This window comes from Perognathus longimembris, chromosome 16 (genome assembly GCF_023159225.1).
Source record: "Perognathus longimembris pacificus isolate PPM17 chromosome 16, ASM2315922v1, whole genome shotgun sequence".
NCBI lineage: Eukaryota > Metazoa > Chordata > Mammalia > Rodentia > Heteromyidae > Perognathus > Perognathus longimembris.
This window is the reverse complement of record NC_063176.1, coordinates 25,273,549-25,297,834: the sequence shown is the minus strand read 5'-3', so window position 1 is coordinate 25,297,834 and position 24,286 is coordinate 25,273,549. Positions and strand designations below refer to the sequence as shown.

Here is a 24,286-nt window from a genome sequence, read left to right as displayed (position 1 = left end):
AATTATCAATAAACCAGACATGGCTCAAGTGGTAGAATGCTAGCCTTGAGCAAACAAGCACAGGGACAGTGCCTGAGTTCAAGCCCCAGGACAGGCACAAAACAGCAACAGAAAAACCCAAACAAATAAAACAATAAAAACACAATAATATTTGATGTTAGAGCAGAACACAATCCACCTAAAAGTTTCTTTTTAAATGCAAACTTTTTGTTAGAATTTTTATTTGGCGGTGTGAGTTTAATCTAAATAAGCATAAGACAGAGCTAATTTCTCTTCCATAACGTAAGTAAGTGGCAGGCAATCTGTCTGTGAACACCTGAAGTGCTATTCCTGCTATCTTCCGGAATGAGACAGAAAGGCTAAAAGTTGCTTTTTTTGCCAGGCTTAGGGCTTGAACTCAGGGCCTGAGCACTGTCCCTGGCTTCTTTTTGCTCTACCACTTGAGCCACAACACCACTTCTGCCTTTTTCTGTTTATGTGGTGCTGAGGAATCGAGCCCAGGGCTTCATGCATGCAAGGCAAGTACTCTACCACCAAACCATATTCCCAGCCCCCTGAATAAAAGTTTTAATGAGCAAAAGGTATTTCCTGTAGTAGCTTCTGAGCTGTCAATATTGTTTCCCTGAAAGTTTACTGGCTAGAGATACTCATCAGTAAGCTGTATGGAAAACGCTATGAGGAAGTACTGAAATATCTCTATGTCAGAAGTCACTTACAGGCTACTATTAAAAGAAAGGAAAAAGCAAATGGGAGTAACTCGGAATTGAATTGTGCAGATGGTCTTGTCTCACGTCATCCTGGTCTGTGTTTAAAGGAATCTGTGGACAAATAATTTTTGCGAGTTTAGATTTGGAGAAGCAAAAAAAGTGGGGGCTGGGAATATGGCCTAGTGGCAAGAGTGCTTGCCTCGTATACATGAGGCCCTGGGTTCGATTCCTCAGCACCACATATACAGAAAATGGCCAGAAGTGGCGCTGTGGCTCAAGTGGCAGAGTGCTAGCCTTGAGCAAAAAAGAAGCCAGGGACAGTGTTCAGGCCCTGAGTTCACGGCCTAGGACTGCCCCCCCCCCAAAAAAAAAAAAGTGCTTTCTTTACCTGTGGTGTAAAAATATTTTTCTCCTTCTTCCATGCTCTGCTCTTTAAATAGTGATAAAGTCCTCTGATATATAAATAAATTACATTCCTAAGATCATTATCAGTGGTTGTGTCTTGGCATTTTAGATCACTAGAATAGGTTCCCAAAGCAGGCCTGTTTTTTTTTTTTTCTTTAACAAAATTCACTTATCCATTATCTAGTTTAAGAAGAATGAGGTTGCAAAGGGAGGACAAAGCACCACTTTTCTCATAGCTCGAGAGATTCAGACTGACCAGATGGTGGTGACTGATAGTCTATCAGAACACAGCTCAGTGGATCTCTGGAGTTACCACCAATCTAAAAATAGTAATCAAAGAAAGGAGACCACAAGGCAGAGCCAAGTCATTTGTGGCCAGAAGAATAAGATTATTCTGAAACAAATGCAACTTTTTGAATGCTTTTATATTTAAGGAATGTTTCAAATGTAGAAATGCAGAAGTCTTTTGGAGGAATATCAAATTGAAGGGTCAAATGAAAGCTTCTTTCTTCAGCCTCACATGTGAAGTATTTACAAACATGGTAAGCACACTAGCTTTCCCAGTAGTCCTTCTAAAAATGAGTCTGTCTTCTTCTCCACAAGTATCTGATTGGTTAAAATTCAGGATTTATATGGATTTTGCTCATCTGTCCTGCTAAATAAGGTAATGTCATCATCATATCCTGTGGTTGGACAGTCTATGTTCTCTAATAAAACATAATTATCCTCATTGCCATTTGGAGAAACCATGCTTTTCTTGGTAGTGGATGTAAGCTCCTTCCAGGTAATGTCAGTATTTTTAAATGCATGGAGAAGGAAGATGCCATTGATGATGGTGAGGAAACCGCTCAAGGTCCCAATGATATCTCCCGCTTTCATGCCATACCATTCCTGGAACAAGATGGCAGAACATGTCACTACCGTGGAGGTGAAAAACACATAGTAAATGGGAGTCACAAGAGATGTGTTAAAAGTGTCCAGTGCTTTGTTGAGATAGTTAATTTGTGTAGTTACTGAAAGCACAAGCACTGCCAGCAACACGAAGACCATGGGATTCTTGTAGACTGGCTTCCATTCTAGGAGCTCCTTAACGGCGATTCCCAGGCCCTTGACAGAAGACACTGAAAATGCTCCAATCAAAGAACAGATGGAAATGTAGACCAGTATATTGGTCTGTCCTTTCCTGGGAGCCACAATCAAAATCAGCACCAAGGAGATCAAAGTTATGATCACGACAAAGGAAATAAATCCTGTTAGGAAGAGAACAGAATTAGAATTGAGAAAATGCTAATAGGATATCTTTCTGCAATCTTGTTAGTCATGAATGTAAAAGCTAGCTATTTTAGAGAGAGAAGTCAAATTAAGTTAAACACAGCAACATCCTATTGTGTCATTATTATTTTATTTAGAATATCCACAAACATCTGATTTAAATCTTGCCAATAACTATTTAGAGAGGGAGTGACAAGAATTTGAATTTGAGTATAAGTGTTTGGCATCAATTTTTCCTATCTTTAACTTTCATTATATGGTAGGAGAAGAGTAAACACAAAAATAAATTCTGTCACTTTTTCAGAAGACTTATAATAAGCAAGAAAACCTTACTGTGTCTCATAACCCTTGTAAGAATATTATTAAATCATCATTAAATATCAGGTGTTGGTGGCTCATGCCTGTTATCCTAGCTACTCAGGAGGCCCAGATCTGATGATCATGGTTCAAAGCCAGCCCTGGCAGGAAAGTCTGTGAGACTCCTTTCTACAATTAGCCACTGGAAAACAGGAAGTGGTACTGTCGCTCAAAGTAGTAGAGTGCTAGTTTTGAGCAAAAAGAGCTCAGGCACAGTGTCCAGGCCCAGAATTCAAGCCCCAAGACTGACCAAAACAACAACAAAAATTGTTTGATGCCAGTTGTGGTAGTATACACCATAATCCCAGCAATCAGGAGGCTGAGATAGGAAGATTGCAAGTGCAAGGTTCGTTTAAGTCTTAAAACAATAACAAATAAAATGAATAGATATTATTTGATGAGGTGAGAAAGAAGAGCAGAACCTCAGTATTTCTTTAGACGGAATCACAGACCTGGATCTCTCAATTTTATTTCCATTTCATGCAAAGAAGTAACTTCCTCTTCTTGCGGGGCATGGATAACCATCACAGTTGACCCCAGTATACATAATACACAGCCAATTTTGCCATGAATGTTCAAGTGCTCGTTTAAAAAATAGGAAGACAAGATCGCACTGTTGGGAAAGAAGAAAATTAAATCACCAGGGCTTAACTGCCTTTCAATTCCATGGCAGCTGGGAAGTCGTGCTGGGGTGGGTACCAATCTGGAACCTGAAAAAACAGCTGTAGACTCAGAAATGGCTGACCTGCTCTGCTTCATTGCTTTTATGTCTGAGTGTCATCTTCTGGTGCCTTTCTGAGCACTCTTGTACAATTCGTTTTTACTTACCCCATCTTCTCTTGCTTGTACAGTCCAGCAAAATAAAAGAGCCTTTATATCTTTCTGGAATGATAAAGACTGAGTATTCTTTAAGAGAAACACTTGGGCCCAGAAGTGTTTTGGATGTAAGATTCCCTTCCCCCAAGATTTCCATATATTTGTATATACATTTTGAGATCTCTTGGGGAGGAGATCCAACTTCAAGCACAACATTTACATTTCATACATTCCTTACATGAAAAGCCCAAGGGTAATTTTATATGATAGTTTTGGTTTTGGTGTGCCTACCACTAATTCATTCTTTCACATGAAGTCAGGCATGGAATTTTCCACTTGTGGCATCAGTTCATGCTCAGAAATGTCTTCCTTTGTCTGATGACCTGCAATTCCAATGAATGATGTCCATTTTCCCCAAGATTGACTCATTACCAGATGCTTCCCTAGAGCTGCCCTCTTGTGGTCACTTATAAGACTGCAACCTCAGTGACAAACTTTCTTTTCACTGTTAAGTATTTTAAGTGCTTTCTGTGTATTAACTCATTTAATTGACACAATAATCCTATGAAGAAGGCAAGGAGAGTGGGTAGGCCCAATCATAAACTCTCTCTTAAATTCCGATAATGCATGGAAGCAGAAAGGATAAAAAAGGACAGCAAAATGGTAGCTAAGGTACAAAGTAAGAGTCATGGGCTTAGGAAAAACATATCCACATCCTATAAAACTGGAAAATTGTTCCTACTTTCAACATAAAAGAAACAATAGGATCTCAAAACAGAAGTGTCTAGCAGACAATGTGAGAATTGGTAATGAGAGTTGAAATTTAATCCAAGCACTGTGCTTTTTGAAATCTTCTGATAACTACAGTCATTAACAACTCTAACAGCAGAAATAAATAAAAGGACTTTGACAGGTGTATTAAAAAATGGAAACAAACCTCTTCTAGGCTTCACTGAATTCTCGCAAATGTAATATACAATTACTTTATTAGCAGGAAGCCTAGCCTCACTCTGCCAGTTTTTAAATTTTTTTTTCTTATTTACTGTCAAAGTGATGTACACAGAAGTTACAGTTTCATTTTTTTCTTATTTATTGTCAAAGTGATGTACACAGAGGTTACAGTTTTATACTTTAGGCATTGGATACATTTCTTGTACTGTTTGTTACCTCCTCCCTCATTCCCCCTCCCCCTTTCCCTCTCCCCCAAAACAGTTTTGCAAGTATTGCTTTTGTAGTTGTTTGTCTTTTTATCCTGTGTCTCTTCTGCCAGTTTTTTTCTAAAGAATAATATGTTAATTTATTTCCTATTTCTATTATTACTTTTGTAGTCTTCTCAACTTACTTTTGTGACCTCTTGCTTTCTTTCTCTCTCCCTCCCTACCCCACCCTCTTCCTCTCTTTATCATTCTCTCCTTCCTTCCTTCCTTCCTTCCTTCCTTCCTTCCTTCCTTCCTTCCTTTCCTTCCTTCTTCCCTCTCTCCCTCCCTCCCTCTCTCCTCTCCCTCTTTCCCCCTCCCTCTTTTCTTCTTTCTGTCTTTTTCTTTCTTTCTTTCTTTTTTCTTTCTTTCTTTCTTTCTTTCTTTCTTTCTTTCTTTCTTTCTTTCTTTCTTTCTTTCTTTCTTCTCTCTCTCTCTCTTTCTTTCTTTCTTCCCTTTTTTTCTTTCTTTGTACTGGCTGGGGCTTGAACTCAGCCTGGGTGCTATCCCTTAGCTTTGTTGACAAAGGCTGGTTGATACTCTACCACTTGAACCACATCTTCGCTTCTGGCTTTTGCTAATTGATTTGAGGTTAGGGTTTCATGGACTTTCCTCCTAGGCTGGCTTCACAGACTCCGGAGTAGCTGGGATTACAAGTGTGACTCACTAGTGCCCAACTTCCTTTCCTTGCCCTTCCTCCATTTTCCTTCCCTCCTTCCCTTCCTTCTTTCTCTTCTTGGTGGTGTCCTATCAAACCCAGTGTTTTGCATATGCTAGGTAAGTACTCTGTCATGGAATCACACCCCAAGTATAAGAAATAAACTTTTTAACCTCATTTTATGAACGAGGAAGATAAGTTTAAGCAACCTGTCCAGCAACCTATCCAAAGATTCTTAGGGATCCCATAAATTATTTGGGGTCTTGTGTGCATTGGCAACCCAGGTAGGTTAAGATTTTTGTTATGAGATGTATTTGGTGTATACTTCCTATGGCTGAATGTACTGCGGTATTAAAATACCCACAGAAGGTGCTGGTGATATGGCCCAGTGGCAAGAGTGCTTGCCTCGTATACATGAGGCCTTGGGTTCAACTCCCCAGCACCACATATACAGAAAACGGCCAGAAGTGGTGCTGTGGCTCAAGTGGTTGAGCAAAAAGAAGCCAGGGACAGTGCTCAGGCCCTGAGTCCAAGCCCCAGGACTGGCCAAAAAAAAAAAAAAACATAAAAAAAAAATACCCACAGAAGCCAAGCTCCTGCTGTTTACCTACCTTATGAGAACACTCATGGCGCCTAGGGGAGTGACCAAGGTGGCAGGCGCAAATGCATAAGCTGCAAAGTTTGCAGCCTCTCCTGCTCCCACTAGAAAGCAAGCAGAAACAACCATGTAGAAGATGGATTTATTTCCCAGAAGAGAAAAACAAATGACTCTTGCAAAGCAATGGACTCTGATCTTAAAGACACAAATAAATAAAAGGAATGATTTAACTAGTTGTTTTTTCTCTTATGGAAGGTGGGAAAAGACTGGTATTAAAGGATGAGGATAAGTTGTATGTATCTGGTGCTATAAACTTAATGAATGGCGACCAACCAATACACTTTTTAAATGACTTTCAATGAAGATTTTAGTTACTTCAGTGCTAAAAGCATACCTGATGAGATCTAGCAGAGGTATCTTTGGAGTATAAATTAACACAACACCAACAATAACTACCACAACAAAGCAACACGGAAAATTAGAAGACTTGGTAGAGATTTCTGGGTGGAAGAACAGTCAGAAATTCAGGTTCAAGAAATCAAGCATCTCTGAACTGCAGTTGACCTATCAGCAGATAACAGAATCTCAGCAATGGAGAAGATCAGGTTCTAAGGAAATATTATTGAATGTAATCTTATCTTATCTGGAACTCTAGACTTCCAGATGATGTGTTACAAATAAGCTCTAGAGGGAGGATAAAGAACTCTCTAGGAGCTAGGACCTTGAATACGAACCAAATTATTCTCACAGATCCTAACTGGACACTCACAGGAAGAATGTAGTATTTCATGCTGTCCCATTATCCCTAGCAAACCCTTATTGTGGAGAGATAAAAGAACATGAACATACTTTCTCTTTTATCTTTTCTGTGGCTACTTTGCTACTCTCCCTCCTCTATCTTTAGGAATACTCAGCATTAGGAAAACATCATTAAAAAAATCTACATGTACAGAACAATTAGGAGATGGCTCTCATAAACAGAGTCATGGAAGTCCATTCGGAATATTAAACTTACTTTAAATACCTGATGTTTTTTGTATTTTTATCATTATAGTCAGAGTTCCAGAAAAACACTACCTTCATGATTAATGTACCATGTTTGGCATCAGATGAAATAGCTATTGCATGCTTTCCTCTAACATTGGCATGGTCTTTTGTACATGCCAAGAATGAAATGGCAACTGGGCACTAGTGGTTCACACCTGTTATCTTATCTACTCAGGAAGCTGAGATATGAGTGGGCATCCTGGCTTGAAGCCAGCCCAAATAGACATGTCTGAGACATTTATTTCTGATTAATCATCAAAAGCCTGGACATAGAGCTGTGGCTCAAGTGGTAGAGTGCCAGCCTTGAGCAAAAAAATCTAAGTGAGAGCGCAAGGATCTGATTTCAAGAAAAGAAGACTCTGTCCCTGGCTTTTTGCTCAAGGCTAGCACTCTACCACTTGAGCCACAGCGCCACTTCTGGCCGTTTTCTATATATGTGGTGCTGGGGAATCAAACCCAGGGCTTTATGTATATGAGGCAAGCATTCTTGCCACTAGGCCATATTCCTAGCCCCCATGTAGATTTTAATTATTTTTATTCATTCGTCTTTTAAGTCCCACCTTTTACTTATTAGGAAAAGGTTTCTTCTTACCACAGGATCTCACAAATACTGAAACACATTACTTTCTTTTGGAAAACACAAGGATTTTAAGACTTGGACTGCAGAAAGAAGTGATCCGTGGTGAAAACCTACAATTGTGACACCTTTTCTTTGAGGATGTCAAGCTTGGGATTTAAGACAGCCCAGAGGAAGAGAGAAGGCAGATAAACTGTGCTCCCTATGAACATCACATTAAGCTTTAGTTTATTTATTTATTTTTTATTTTTTGGCCAGTGCTGGGCCTTGAACTCAAGGCCTGAGCACTGTTCCTGGCTTCTTTTTGCTCAAGGCTAGCACTCTGCCACTTGAGCCACAGCGCCACTTCTGGCCGCTTTCTGTATATGTGGCGCTGGAGAATCAAACCCAGGGCCTCATGTATACAAGGCAAGCACTCTTGCCACTAGGCCATATCTCCAGCCCCACATTAAGCTTTAGGAAGGACATCCATAGCCCTTAGATACTCTTTACGAGGCGAGCACTTTACCACGAGGCCATATTCCCAGCCCCCTTAGATACACTTTAAAGGAGACTTTGCAAAGTAATCCTGCGAGGAGGGAGAACAGGACCAGTCCTTCATCTCCTGCTAATTTTTTCCGCTGTCAACAGCCAGAAAGTCTTTTCACTTATCCATCTTTGGTCCTGGTATGGCAAATATACCCATCCCTGAGGAAATCTGTGTCTAGGACAGTCACAGACACAAAGTATGAGCTGGGAAGATACAGGAGGAAAATATTTATCTTATTTTTTAATTTTCATTTTTTGTTGTCCATGGGGCTTGAACTCAGGAACTGGGAGCTGTCCCTGAGCTTTTTTTGCTCAAGGCTAGTGTTCTACCACTTGAACCACAGTGTCACTTCTGGTTTTCTGGTGGTTAATTGGTTATAAGAGTCTCATGGACTTTTCTGCCCAGGCTGGGCTTTGAACTGTGATCCTCAGGTCTCAGCCTCCTGAGTAGCTAGGATTACAGTTATAGAGCCACGGGTGCTTGGCTTCTCTCAATTTTTAAGAAAATTATCTTACCCTAGTTAAACAAAGGGGGGGTGGCAATTTCATGGTTATATTACATATTTACAACATATTCAAATCAATCCCACTCCTCCTACCACCCTCCTACCTTCCCTCCCCCAAACAAACAATTTCAAAAGAGTTATTGTTCTATTTTCACAGTTGCCAATAAGATCATTTTTCCCTCAATACTTTTGCAAAGAAATACAGAATAAGTTAGTGATAAAATACAATATTGCAATTATCAACGTTTCCCTTTGAATTCCAGAGCAATATCGAAAGAACAGTCGTTTGGAAGAGCTCCCCCCCTAAAGAATGAAGAATGAACTCTGGATATAATTATTTTAGTTAAAGTGATAGCAGTTAGCCATGAGCTATAGAGAAATGTCAAGGAAACTGAAAATGGAAGAGCATTGTAATTAAACATTCTAACTAGCTTGTGTGGCCTACCAAAGTCATGAAATGCCACAGGATGTATATATAGTAGTATACCTAAGGATTAATAATAGGCTTCATTCCAGCCTAAGGTGGATCGACACAATGGTTCTGTCACAATAGATCTTTAACTTACTCATGCAAGCTAGTAAATCTCTCCTCACCATGGGAAAGGGACTGCTTGTAGTTTGGTTCCAGAAGAGATTTTTTTTTCCAAGTCCTTTACACTTCAATAAAAACTTGTGCCAGCATAAAAATCCTTGTGATTCTCACACTAGAAATACAAGGCTTTCCTAATATACTATCCTATCACGTTCACTAGTTTCAAGTCAAGCTTTAGTTTTTCTCTTGCTAGAAACAAAATGACCAATGAAAAAGTCCATGTAATATACTTAACATTTCATAAATGAGCTCAATTCTTGTAGTAAGAACTTACTGGACAGTAGTCCTGCCCACCAAAGCCATTCCTTGAGATAAGAATGTCCTCCTTGTCCTGGGAAAAGACCAAAAAAGAATTAAATTCTACATCATAGAAGGGAAGAAGAATTGACTTCTAGGAAAGGTATTAAATCATGGTTGGAAAAGGCAAGGTGAAAGATCAAGTTGGTAAATCCAGTCTTTGAATTTATTTACTTGGTAATTTCCAGAGATCTTGTAAGGCTTCCTATTGTGTTTTCTTCTTCTTTCTTCTTCTTCTTCTTCTTCTTCTTCTTCTTCTTCTTCTTCTTCTTCTTCTTCTTCTTCTTCTTCTTCTTCTTCTTCTTCTTCTTCTTCTTCTTCTTTCCTCCTCCTCCTCCTCCTCCTCCTCCTCCTCCTCCTCCTCCTCCTCCTCCTCCTCCTCCTCCTCCTCCTCCTCCTCCTCCTCCTCCTCCTCCTCCTCCTCCTCCTCCTCCTCCTCCTCCTCCTCCTCCTCCTCCTCCTCCTCCTCCTCCTCCTCCTCCTCCTCCTCCTCCTCCTCCTCCTCCTCCTCCTCCCCCCTCCTCCTCCTCCTCCTCCTCCTCCTCCTCCTCCTCCTCTCTTCCTCCTCCTCCTCTCTTCCTCCTCCTCCTCTCTTCCTCCTCCTCCTTCTTCTTCCTCTTCCACCTCTTCTTTGTCATCAGGTTCATTGTATTCAAGTCAGTCAGTTTGTAGACATTGAATATTGAATATTATATTGAATATTATCAACTCAGTATTTCATTTTAGCCATGGTGCAAATTAAAAACAGAAAACTGTAACTTAGAAAATACACTGGCACTTAGTCAAGATTAGTTAAGAAAAGAATAACAATAACCTTGGCATAGTGAAGTGTGCTACTAAAAAGAATGAAAAGCTTTCCTATGTCATCCCATCATTTTTCCTACCACCTAAATCTGTGACCTGAAATCATTGTGGTATGTGTGCTGTATGTTATAAATATGTTCTCCAAGAACCATAGGAACCACAATGATAGATTTAAAAATAAAGAATTGTCTCAGCCAGGCAAAATTTACTTCTGCAGAAGGGTGTGCCATCAGCCAAAACTCTGGCAATCAAGCATAGAGATCAGGAAGGCTGCCCCCCATTCTATTTCTAACGCAGCAGGCCCTGCCTCTCTGTTCAGAATGGTTGAGCTCAGGTTCAAAACCTGCTCGTGAATCAGCTTGTTTGAACAGGGTAAAACATATTTACATAAGGTGATTTTGAAATTAGACTAACAGTTCACAAGTAATCTCAAAATATGCCCAATACCCTCTGAATAGTGTGGTGCACGTCATAATTCCATCTTGAAGAGAAACCCATTTAAGACAAAACCTTACATTTCAAAAATCCTTTCTTATCCCAAAGCCAAACCACCAGGCCAAACCAGGAACTTTTGAGTATAAATCAGAAGGATGTCTCAGCTGAGTGAAAGGCCAGGAAAAAGAGTTCCAGGCAAAGAGAAAAGACCTCAAGGTGGGAATGAATTCAAGAGAAAAGTAGGTGATGAGTATGGCATCGCAAGGCTAAGCTGAAGAGGCACCACAGGCCATTTTATGCCAGAGGTCAGAGACTACAGGAGACACAGATGACTCAGTTGAGAACACAGTGGTTAAGATAGAGAGATATTGATCCTGACTAGTATAGGGTCTCACAGAAAGCTAATTTGGCAGCTAGGAACTTGAATGTACTTGTTTCATGTGTTTCTTACCTGCTCTAGTAATACCCTTGGTGGCGAGTTGCAAAAGGCCCTTCTTTTTCAATATGAAGCTAGAGCCGATGAAAATACTGGAGCTTATGGCCAGTAGCAAGCCCACATAGAGGCTGTATTTGTTCTCTGCATTGGCGGGAATGTTCAAGTTGGTTATGCTGGAATTCATGTTTGTGTAGAGAATGGGAGAAGCCAGTGGCTGTGACACATTTGTGATCTCACACCATGCCTGTGAGGAGTTTGGGCAAACCAGAGACAGCACATAACCTAGAAAAAGGAAAGAGAGAAATGTCAAGAATACAAAGGGCTGTGTCAATATTTGCCTCATTTTCCCTGCAAGCAAGGAGGTCAATAGGCCGACAGACCTTTTTTTGCTTACACATGTCCTTAAAAATGATTTTAATTGTTTAGTGGTCACTTTTAGTTTTAGTTTTTAAAGTGTGTGTGTGTGTGTGTGTGTGTGTGTGTGTGTGTGTTTAGCAGTATTGGGCTTGATCTACCTCTACTTCTGGCTTCCTACTGGTTAATTGGAGGTAAGAGTGTTTTCTGCCTGGACTGGCTTTGAATTGAGAGCCTCAGATCTCAGTCTCCTTCCTGAGTAGCTAGAATTATAGACATGAGCCACTGGAGTTGAATTCATTTGAAAATGAGAGATTTCATGTGAAAGTCTGGTAGTCTTATAATTGAGAAGATCTGGCAAAACCTGTATCTTTTCACAGAGTAGCAACCATCTAGAGCTCTGAGGAACCTCCCTTCCTCCTTCCCTCCTCCTTCCCCTCCCTCCCCCCGCCCCCTCCTCTTCCCCCTCTTCCTCCTCCTCTTCCTTCTTCCCCTCTGCCTCTTTCTCTCTTCTTTTTTTTCTTGTGCCTGTCTGGAGCTTGAGCTCAGCCCTGGGTGCTGTCCCTGGACTTTCTTGCCCAAGGCCAGTGTTCTACAACTTGAGCCATAACTCCACTTTCAACTTTTTTTGGTAGTTAATTGGCAATAGGACTCTCATGGGCTTTCTTGTCCTGGCTGGCTTGGAACCATGACCCTCAGATCTCAGCATTTTGCAAAGCTAAGATTATAGGTGTGAGCCATTGGCAACAGCTGTAATTGTGCAAACTGGGCTTGTACAATTCATCACAGTGCCTCACTCTACTTTGCTCCCTTACATTATCAGCCTAAGGCTCAGAAAGCAGGGTTCCTGATGTGTCAATGTAAACACAGTCACAATAACCCAAGTGGCCTACAAATATCCATGTTACAGGAAATAAGCTAACTTGTTGGGTTGGGTATAGATTGTGTATTACATTTCTGAAGACATCTTTAAAGTGGGTTCAATTTTTCATGCACTTTTCCCAACAAAAATGAATATTCTGGTCCATTAATCAAACTTTTCCAAAATAAGGTAGAATTTAATGGAAAATAGAATTAATCATAGTCAGGCTTTTTAAAGAATAGGGTTCATGGGCTGGGAATATGGCCTAGTGGCAAGAGTGCTTGCCTTGTATACATGAAGCCCTGGGATCAATTCCCCAGCAGCACTTATACAGAAAACAGCCAGAAGTGGCGCTGTGGCTCAAGTGGCAGAATACTAGCCTTGAGCAAAAAGAAGCCAGCGACAGTGCTCAGGCCCCTAAATTCAAGCCCCAGGACTGGCAAAAGAAGAAAAAAAAAAAAGAGAGAGAGAGAATAAGGTTCAAATAAACATGTAAAAATCACTGAAACAGTGAGTTGGAATCTCAGTACTTTGGAATTCTGAGGCTTAGCACCAAAGTACAACATGAAAACATTTTATACCAGATAAGAAAGTGTTTTGTAATCTGCTTGCCACTTGAACAGCTCCAACAAGGTGACTTTGTGACTAAAAGTTCTACTCTTTTTTTTCTTCTACCAAGTTAAAATCTCTTATGTGAATTAGTTTAAACAAAGAAAGCATAGAAAATTGTTAATATCACCTTGGAACTCAGTGAAAAGAAACTTTAATTTTACATCACAAAAATTGGAGAAAGCATATGAGCTTAATAACAAATAGTTTGACCAAATAAGGTCTAGCGAAAACAATTTTCCTAAGTGAATCTATGAATCTTTGTGAAACATTGTGAAGTCATCTGAACATTACCACATACAAAATTAGGAACAATCAAGTTTAGGTCTAGAAAATAGTAAAGTAATTGAATTCAAAGTTTTGATGATTATTATTTCACGCACCTGTATAATTTGTAAGTGAACTAATAATGTTATTTCAGACATACAGAATAAATTCTGGGTCACAACTTCTAAATATTCTAAGGCGAATGATAGTACTTCAGTAATATTTTATAACATTAAGGACTATTCAGGCAGATTGTTTTAGTAAGAACACCTGTAAATTTTCATGCAAGAGAGTCCTCAGTAATCTTGTTCTGCCTGCTGTACCTCTCATCTGAACCTCAGAAACCAGCTGGATGTGGATGCTGGTGCATATCTCCAATCCTAGCACCTGGGGGTTAATATAAGAGGACAGCACATTGAAGGCCAGCCTGGGCCTTGGCAGCTTGAAGCTGTGTCTCCAAAACACCAAGCCCAGCCAAACAAACAAAAACAAAAACAATAAGAAGCTCTAAAAATGAGGAAACAAGACCAAGAACAAAACCAAAAAAACAGGAAATAGGAAGTGGGTGTGTTCATTTCGTTAGGAATTCTGATTATTTTCATTCCAGAGCAAACTTTTGACTGGACTTCCCAGTGACTTGCATGCACAGTCACATTTATGTCACTTGCTATGTAGTTAACATAAGCATTTCAAAATTTCATCTCTGAAATCAGTGTGGGCGGCTCTCATTCCACCAAAACAATATTCCTTCTAAGCTGTTGACATAGCAAAATGTTTCCTGCATTTTAAGGGGTGGGGTGATAAGGGAGAGCAAATAATCTCGCAGCATTTTCCAAGTTCTCATTGTATAGCAGTAGACATGAGTGCTATGAGTTTTGTGGCAGGAAAAAAATAATAAAAATTGCCTGGTTACTGACCTTAGAACCTAAATTACTTTATGATTTGGTGCATGTTAGAGAACAAGCTGAAAGCAGATATGACAGAAGGAGGGAGGGTGGGACTGGACTGTTGGGTTAGTGGGTGGGGAGTACAGAGGGGCACAAGGGAGCAATAGTGAGCAGGGTATGTGGGCAGAGACTTCAGAGGTTGAGAGGAATCAAAGCTATCTTGAATCAGAGTTGGCTTCTCAAGATCAAGTGAGCAGACTTATTATGCAGGGAGCTCCATCTAGACTTAATTCAACAAAGAAAGAAAGGGTCTATTATTTCCTTACTTATTTATTTTGATAGACACTGTCAATACCCTTCTAAAGTGACTATGCTTATTCATACTTCTGCCACTAGAGAGCTTGTATAACTCCATTGATGTTATTTTTCTTAATACTGAGTAATGAATAGCTAGACAATATGCTAGTTATAAAGAAAAATAAATATACACCAATTATCAACCACCCACTGTAAGAACTAAAATATTACCCATTGGAGGTAACAAGCATTCTGATTTTCCCTTTAATAATCCTTTGTTATAAACACACCAAATGCATTATCACAATGAAATCTCACTCCTTTCTTCTTTATTTGGGGTGGTGGTTCTGGTACTGGGGCTTAAACTCAGAGTCTTGTGCTCTTGTTTTGTTTTTTTTTTTTTTTTTTGCTCAAGGCTGGTGCTCTATCACTTGAGCTATGCCTTTACTTCCAGTTTTTGTTTTGGTTAGAGATAGGCATCTTGTAAATTTGTTTGTCTGGGCTGGCTTCGAACCTCAATCCTTAATCCTCAGCCTTCTGAGTAGCATGAGCATGAGCCCCCAGTACCCAGGCTCTCCTTGTATTCTTTTTTAAAAATTGTTTTTTTTTCTCCTCCTTGTTATACTATTTAAAAAATGAAGTAAAGTTTAAAAAGGGCATGAGACTTCAGAATCTATGGAGGAAAAACTTTGCCTTAAAAATCAATTTCCTCTACATGATTACATCTTAAATCATACCTTACTTTTTTTTGCAACTCATAAAAGTATAATCATAGAATGTATTTGGTGACTTGCTTCATCTTGAAGGTTTATCAGTGCTGACACATATGGGGAAAAAGGATTATTTTATTTTCTCCCTGTTCCACAGACTTCTACTGTATAACTATCCTGTAACTAATTTTTGGTGCTTATTTAGGTAACTTAAGTTTCTGCTCTTACAAACCATACTGCTAATGTTCTCATTATATTGAGCTATAGGGAATGGATGATATTTGAATTTTTTATCCTATAAAAATAGCATTTGATATGGCTCAAATCAATACCTATCTATATACACGAGCAATAAAAGACAGGGGATTAGGCCTCTGTTCAGAGCTGGCAGTTTTCATGAGTGGATAGGCCAACTAGAATCAAGGTGGCAAGACAGGAAGGAGAAATCATTTATATCAATTTAGAGCAGAATCAGGTTGAAAATGAGGCAAATTTGGAAAAGAATCAAGTCATAGTAGACATAGCTACACAACAACTCTCATATGTCTAGGAAAATGTCCATTATTTCTATTAATCAACATAATGGAAAATCTGGGTGCCAGTGGCTCACAAGTATAATTCTAGTTACTCAGAAGGCTGAGATCTGAGGATCACAGTTCCAAGCCAGCCTGCACAGGAAAATTCATGAGACTTTTATCGTCAATTAAACACCAAAAGGCCAGAAATGGAGCTCATTTGGTAGAACACTAGCCTTGAGCAAAAGAGCTCAGGACAGTGCCTAGGCCCTGGGTTTAAGCCTCAGGACTGCCACACATGCACAAAAAATTGAAGGTTAAGAATGGAACTAAAAAAAAAAAAAAAAAAGAATGGAACTCAGTGTTAGAATACCTGCCCAGCACATAAAAGTCCCCAGGTTTGTACCTAGCACTCAAAAAAAGTTCAAAACAGAACTAAAAAGATAATGTTGATTAAAAAAATAACCTCTATCCCTAAACAGAATCTCCTCCTAGTCAATGGGGAAGTAAGTTTTCAAGGATTGCAATCCAGGTTTTCTCCATGAATTACTTCTGTCTTCACACTTCACAATCTGTATATTATTAAGGTCACTGAATTGTTAAAGACAAAATTCTCTTGAAATGGAAAAAAGAAAACCTATCAAAGGTTAAAATATAAAGAACCAGGAAAGGGATTTAAGGAATGATATTTAAATAATGAAGTATATATGTATATAGTTCCATATTAAATATTAGACTCAATAATATCATTGGCTTTTGAACAGCTTTTAGTGGAGAGTTTTCATTCCTTTTAAGTACGTGTGTGTGTGTGTGTGTGTGTGTGTGTGTGTGTTCATGTTTGCTTGCATGCTGGTCCTGGGGTTTGAACTCAGTCTGGGCACTGTCCCTGAGCTTCTTAGCTAAAGGCTAGAACATTAACATGTGAGTCACAGCTCTACTTCCAACTTTTTTTTTTTTTTTTTTTGCCAGTCCTGGGCCTTGGACTCAGGGCCTGAGCACTGTCCCTGGCTTCTTCCCGCTCAAGGCTAGCACTCTGCCACTTGAGCCACAGCGCCGCTTCTGGCCGTTTTCTGTATATGTGGTGCTGGGGAACCGAACCTAGGGCCTCCTGTATCCGAGGCAGGCACTCTTGCCACTAGGCTATATCCCCAGCCCTACTTCCAACTTTTTGGTGGTTAATTAGAGTCTCAGACTTTCTTGGTGTAGCTAGCTTTGAATCATGATCCTCAGGTCTCAGCCTCCTGAATAGCAAGGATTACAGGCATGAGCCACCAATGTCTGACTTTAAGTACTTATAATTTCAATACTTACAAAGCCTTTGCAAATTGGGAAAGCAATTTGTGCTTTTAGTTTTCTTGTGATGCATCAAATAAGAAGTTATATTTTAGGTGGCTGGGGATATGGCCTAGTGGCAAGAGTGCTTGCCTCGTATATATGAGGCCCTGGGTTCGATTCCCCAGCACCACATATACAGAAAATGGCCAGAAGTGGCGCTGTGGCTCAAGTGGCAGAGTGCTAGCCTTGAGCAAGAAGAAGCCAGGGACAGTGCTCAGGCCCTGAGTCCAAGCCCCAGGACTGGCCAAAAAAAAAGAAGTTATATTTTAGGTAGAAAAATGCAACTTGTCTCAATAATAAAAAGCATGGGCATTTGGTAGAATGTAAGTAAGAAAAAAAATTTTTTTTCTTTCTGTTTATGTAGTGCTGAGGAATTGAACCCAGGGCTTCATGCATGCTAGGCAAGCACTCTACCACTAAGCACATTCCCAACCCACAAAGTGTTTTTTTAAGAGTAAAGTATCAGAATTTTTAAAATGTATAACACTGCATCCAAGAGACTATGGAATTCATATGGGCACTACCTTAGTTAGTAGTGCCCGTATTGGCTGATGGCAAAATGCCATCAGTTTGGTGATTTAAACAACAGTGATTTCTTACAGTTTTGGAGACTGGAAATCCAAGATTAGGGTGCCAATAAATTTTGGTTCTTGGTGGCAGCTCACTTTTTCCTTTATCTCTACATTGTAGGAAGACATCTAGGTAGCTTTTGGTCTGTCCTTTTTCTAACAAAAACATTATAGGTCTGAATATCCTTCACCCTCAAATTTCAATGGTATAAAATCTGAAACTTTTTGAACAGTGATGTGAAAATGTCACACCAAAAACATTTGTTTTATGCACAAAATTATTTAAAATATTGCATAAAATTACCTTCAGGTAAGGTATATAAAGTTTATCTAAAATATTCAGATGAGGAAGTACAATGGCTAATAAGTACATGAAACAAATTTAAACCTCTTTAGCATCAGGAGATGAAAATCAAAAGTACACTGAGGTTCTATATCATCCCAATCATTAAGAAAACAAACACACAACAATAAATGATGACCAGGATGCAGAAGTGAGTATATTGATGGGAATGTAAATTAGTTCAGTCATTAGAAAAATCAGTGTGGAGGTTTCTCAAAAAATAAAAAAATGGTACTTCCATAGATTCAGCCATAACACTTTTGGGTATATGATACCCCAAATCAAAGTCAGCTTACTATAAAGATAGTAATATTGTGTGAATGGTGGCACCATTCACAATAGTCAAATTACAGAACCAGTCTAGGGGCCTACCAGCAAATGGATAAAGAGAATATGATTATATATGTATGTATACACACACACACACACACACACATATATACACAATAGAGTTTCAGTCATCCATAAAGAAGAATGAATGTGTACCATATTCAGGAAAATAAATAGAGCTGGAGATGATCATCATGTCAAGTGAATCAAGCCAGTCTCATAAAGGCAAATATAGCATGTTTTCTATCATTTGTGGAATCTAGACACACACACACACACACACACACACACACACACACACAGAAATGGAAGAGAATGGAAGAGAGAAGGCAAAGCAAACAGAAAAGTAAGGGGGGTGTTGTGGGAAGATGAATTTGATTCAAGTACATTACATACATGTATGGAAATGTCATAATGAAACTTTGTTTTGTACAATTAGTATGTGCTAATAAAAAGGTGCTAATAAATGTGCTAATAAAATAATAAATGTGCTAATAAAATGTGCTAATAAAAAGCTTATACTAAAAAAGAGAAATACACATTAATTTCTGGCTTAATTTGGGTTTCATCTTTAAGATATCTCATAATGTATGTGTAAATATTCCCAAATTTAAAAAAAATCTGAAATCCGGAATATTGTTCCCAAGCATTTTGGATAAGAGATATTCAATCAGGAATCTCATTTATTAGGGATCTAGCCTCATGACCTAGCTTCAACATATGAATTTTGAAAGGACACAACCATTTGGTCCATTGCAAGCAGTTACAGGAGAAACACAGGCCCAAATTGTGCTTACTTTGATCACTAATTATGAAGCCATATCTAATCACTTGGACCTCACTTTCTTTATCTGTTAAATGGAGAACTGTCTAACAAAATTCATAGAATTTAAATATGTATGAGGCTACACTGAAGCTGATATGATCCTGTTTTGAAAGTTGAAGATTACTTACATGAATAGCAGATGTATCTTCATCAGTACACAAGAAATACAACCAGTTCTCAAAGAGTTGCAGATTCTTAATTTCCTTCTCTTAAAACCAAGTATCAGCTGACCAAGAAGCCCATTGAATCAGTTCTAAATATCCTTTGAGATCCTTTTCTCTGCAGGCTGGACAAGTGGCCTGCTCCATCAAAGCTAACTTTCAAAATCCCTGGGATATATATAAGTATATATCTGTTGTTTGTCCTTTTTGAATCCTAATCTTTCTGTCCTTTGTTCCTTCATAATCCTCTACAGCCCCTGGCACAAAATCTTTGTGCAGGTAAAGCTTCACTGATGATGGTTATATTTCTTTTTTTTTTTTTGCCAGTCCTGGGCCTTGGACTCAGGGCCTGAGCACTGTCCATGGCTTCCTTTTTGCTCAAGGCTAGCACTCTGCCACTTGAGCCACAGCGCCACTTCTGGCTGTTTTTTTTTCTGTATATGTGGTGCTGGGGAATCGAACCCAGGGCCTCATGTATAGGAGGCAAGCTCTCTCGCCACTAGGCCATATCCCCAGCCCTATATTTCTTACACTCTATTTTTCAGGGAGTCATAGTTCTGTTAGTAAAATTCTCTTGGTTGTTGGACTCAATTTGCATTCTGTAGAACATACACAATAGTGAAAATCTTAAAAAAAAAAAAAAAAGACCTTTCATACAAAGCTAAAATTGACTTTTGTCCTAAATTTGGAACAGAAAATCTTTTAAAGCCAAACTTTATTCTCACATGTCATGGTTGTCTCCTCATCATTTTGATCTCAGCTAGAATTAACACTTTCTCCAAAGGGCTTTGGGTATTCAATTTAAACGTCCCAACATCCTGAATACATTATGTGTGACTCTTAGCACGACTGCAGTTCCCTTTTTTATTCATTTTCTCCTTGTACATGATCTGCCATCTGGGGAGCAGTCTGAATGAGAGAAGCGTTCTTTATAGACCCAGGCCAAAGGCACCGTCTGGTAAATACCTCTCAGCTAGTACCTATGCCAGGGCCTGGCTCGTGGGACTATTGCTTGTTATTTCAAACAATGACTACATGGAAAAATGAAAATTCATTCCATGCCATCCTTTGAATTTTCATACATGATTCCACCTATGCCTACCCCTATAGGGGTAGGCGGTAAGCTATTTTATAGACAAAGGTTAGATCTGAGAAGATTGAGGCAAAGCATCATCTCTGCCCATCCCTGAAAATAAGGATTCTAAATTCTCTGGTCTTTCCTGCCAGCTCTCTACACAATTGTTACAGTTAGTCACTAGTGTTAAAAATTGATCTTGACTATTTCTTGTTGGAGCTAAATGCAGGAGAACAGCAGGAAAACACCAGGAAATCAAACGAGTAGTTACAGTTCACACACCCTCCTTACTTAAGAGCCTTGAGTAAACAACAGTAGGGTGTATTAGTAAAAGCCTGGCTTCTTTACAAATTACTTTTCAAATGGCACACAAACTATCTGGGAAATAATTCTAGATCCAGTTGCCACCACCAATCTCAGCCTGGGAATGGCTATTAATTATCGAGGCCTTCTTTCTTCTTAGTGTGTGTTTCCTTTATCTTTTCTATAGGCATAGCTCACTGCTTTTCATTTTATTTTTTACAAACGTCCCTCATCATAGGAAAAAATTGGAAGAGCTGAGAGAAAATTGGGGGAGTAGCTTTGCAAAGGTATAGTTTCTAGTATGCTGCTCACCGCCAGGCTCCTCTTTATGTAAACAGGTAAATTAGAAATCTGCAGTCCTCACTATTCAGGAGGCGGACAACCTTAAGTTTGAAGCCAGCCCAAGCGAGAAAGTCTGTGAGACTGTTCTTTCCAATTAACTACCAAAAGGCTGGAAGCAGAAGTGTGGCTCAAGTGGTAGAGCGCCATCCCTGAGCAGAAAAAGCTAGGTGAGAACCGACTAGGCCCCGAGTTCAAGGCCTAGGGATCCCTTCCCCCCTACAAGCCAGCTCCTAGAGAGAGAGAAGAAAGCTGATGAGGGTGAGTGAACACCTGGGGAAGGGCAAAAGGCCACGCCCAGACTTTACAGGGCTCAGGCGAGGCCTATAAAGCCTAGCCCAGCAAGCAAGAAGAACGTAACCAAGAATGTGCGCTGCTTCCAGTTCCACTGTTGGAAAGGTTTTAAACGGCCCGGAAGTAACAGCGCAATCGGAAGCCAGTGGGTTAGAGATAACCCATTTTTATATATATATATATATATATAAAGCAGGGAATATCAAAATCGGGAGACACAGGATAAAAAAAACCAAACGATTCCAAAAACAATACTTACAAAACCATTTGGTATAAACCAACTGTACAACAACTCATGGTGGGGGGGCGGGGAGGGAAGGGAGAGTGGGAGGCAGGGGAAAAATGAGGGAGGAGGTAACAAATTGGATAATAAATGTACTCACTGCCTTAAGTATGAAACTGTAACCACTCTGTACTTCACTTTGACAATAAAGTGGGGGGGGGGGAGGAAGAATACAATTTCTGAAAAAAAAAATAATAAAAAAGCAGCAAGCCAGAGGGTGTCCGACCCCTGCGGAGCCTGCACAGCTTCAGCCCTGCTGTGGTGTGGGGTCCCCGGGCACGTCCTCCCTCTCCGTGGCGTGGGAATCACCGAGCGCGCCCTCCCTCCGTGGCGTGGGGTCCCCGGGGCGGGCCCTCCGCCCAGGGAGGTGACGTCAACCGCGGACGGTGGAAACCAGGCTGAGTCAGAGGAAAAGTTCTCTGATGACACTTGGGTGTGCGCCTGGAGCATCCGAACAATTTCCTGGTCCTACTCTTGACGCGCGCCCTCTCCCCGGGCCGAGTCCCACCGGCCTTTCCCCAGTGTTACAGGCACTAGTAAACTGTCGGCCGGCTGGGGGCCTGAAGAAACAATGACACGCACCACTGCACACCTGGCCCGCAAGTCTCCCCCAAGTGCCCCGGGAACGCCCACCTGGCCTTTTCTCCATCCAGAAGCCAGATTCCTCCACACTCACCTTCTCGGCAGGGCTCTCCCGTAGGCAGCCTCACCTGTCTCTCCATGTCGGGGCCTCCGGGCTTTCCTGGCTCCAGCACTCGGTTCTTGCCCACTCTCGGCTCCCCATGGACCCAAGTGCTGGCGGAGCCGTGGAGTCCTGGACCAGAGAGCGCGCAGACACCGCCCCGTCTACACTCTCGGCCAATGGGAGTGGCCGGGTGGGGCATCCGCACAAGCCACCCCCCCTCGCGGCCTGGGAGTTGAGTATTCCTGGTCTCGGAGCAGTTGGCTTTGCTTGGGCGTCTGGCACCTGCCATTTGGGTGGCGGTAGGAAGGGTGGGAGAAAGGTAGATAGGACCCAGAAGCACCCTGACCTCCCTGGGCAACGGCGCCTGTCGGCGAGGCCGTGCAAGCTGCTCCAGGGGTTAATCCGGGGCAGTGGAGGCAGTGCTGAGGCTCCTCTCTAAACTCCTCCCTGGTCTAAAGGTCTCCCCTGGGCTCTGAGGGCTCTGTTGGCTTGCTTGGGAAGCCTTCGATTGGTAGCTGCTTGGTGCAGAAATCGCTGTTAGTGTTCCGCGCTGATAACCGGTGCCACGCTTTATTCTGGAAACTTTCAAGCAAACTTTGTTCTCTGTGCTATTATTAGTGTCCCTGCTGTCTATCCACTATTCCAACGTCTACCCCGCAGGGGTTTCCAACCCGCAGGTGACTCTCCCTCCTCCACCTGCGGGAAATGAGCTCTTAAGGGAAAGGCAATGCTCAAACGGAAAAGACCTACTCCAACAAAATAATAGCTGTGATGTTTATGATATCCTTGCAATGCCATACATATTACATAGGTGCTTCCTATGCACTAACGCAATAAAACCTCGCAGCATGGCTTATTAAGACTTGTTTGCAGATGAAGTTCAGAGGTAGAGTAGGTTAAAGTACCTAATGAAGTTTTGACGGCAGGTAGGCATTTATGCAGTAGGAAATGGACCCAGTCCTTGGTAAAACCCACACCAGAGAGAAGTGTGTGTGTGTGAGTGTGTGTGTGTGTGTTTTGCCTTTGTGGTTCCACACTTTAGCCTAGATAAATAAATACTCTTATCTGCTTTTTTGCCTTTGCTCTAGGTAGCTGTAGAAGAGCCATTCCCTTTATTACTTAAGAGTTTCATTGTAGAGGCCTGTCTTGATTTTCTTGTTCTTGGGTTGATGAGAGAAGAGTTGAGAGCTAATTAGACAGTATGGGGATGATTTGTCGAGAAGGAATGGCACCCAAATGACAGCAGGTAAAAGTGGACAGGGATTGTGGAATAGGAAGCTTTAAAATGTCTACTTAAATGTTTTCTTTGGATATCAGACTTGAACTTTTACCTGTGTCAAAGATTGGTGAGGATTATTAATGTAACCCAAGGCATTTATTACTTGTTTATTTAACAAACACTTAGCATTTATTATATGCTAGGCGCTATTCTAACCACTTTATAAACACTTGCTTTTTAAATCCAGGTAAAGTCTTTCAAGGTAGATACTGTAGTTATCCAAGTTTATATCTGAGGAGACAGAATACAGAGATTAAGCACTTGTGTTTGTGGAAACATCTCTTGCTTGAGTGGAGTTGACATACTAAGCGAGGAAATCTGGCTTCAAGGCCTATGCTCTGAGCTTATTTGCGGTGAGACATTATGTAAATCTTTAAAAAATGTACCTTTAGGATGAAGTTAAAAATGAATTATAGTTTTATACTAAGGTCTAGTTTTGGAAGTAGGTAATTTGCTGTAATTCTTACTTTTTATTTTTAATTCTGAAAGTGAGAGAAAAACACTCAGAAAAAGGTAACTGAACTTAAAGTCATTGTCTTCGCAATGTTGCCTTGGCAGAAATTGATATTAGATTTTCATTTATTCTGTGTGTGTGTGTGTGTGTGTGTGTGTGTGTGTGTGTGTGTGTGTTGGCACTGAGGCTTGAACTTAAGGCCGAAGGGCTGCCCTTAAGCTTTTTGTCTCAAGGCTGGTGCTCTATACTTGAACCACACAAGTTCTAACTTTTTGGTG

The 24,286-nt window shown here is 40.5% G+C and overlaps 1 protein-coding gene across 3 annotated transcripts; it reads right to left on the bottom strand.

Annotated features, from left to right (window-relative positions):
- Positions 1-1,564: 1,564 nt before the first annotated feature.
- On the bottom strand, positions 1,565-22,431 carry Nipal1 (NIPA like domain containing 1). 3 transcript variants are annotated; one of them, XM_048364463.1, is made up of 6 exons: positions 22,267-22,431; positions 11,247-11,513; positions 9,495-9,590; positions 6,023-6,113; positions 3,194-3,354; positions 1,565-2,362 (listed from the first exon to the last, which is right to left on the bottom strand). In XM_048364463.1, exons 1-6 carry the CDS (start codon positions 22,310-22,312, stop codon positions 1,734-1,736), a joined length of 1,290 nt encoding a protein of 429 aa, XP_048220420.1. In that variant the 5' UTR covers positions 22,313-22,431; the 3' UTR covers positions 1,565-1,733. The 3 variants fall into 3 exon arrangements, with proteins under 3 accessions (XP_048220420.1, XP_048220421.1, XP_048220422.1); XM_048364464.1 differs by having other exon boundaries at positions 9,534-9,590; XM_048364465.1 differs by lacking the exon at positions 11,247-11,513.
- Positions 22,432-24,286: the final 1,855 nt, after the last annotated feature.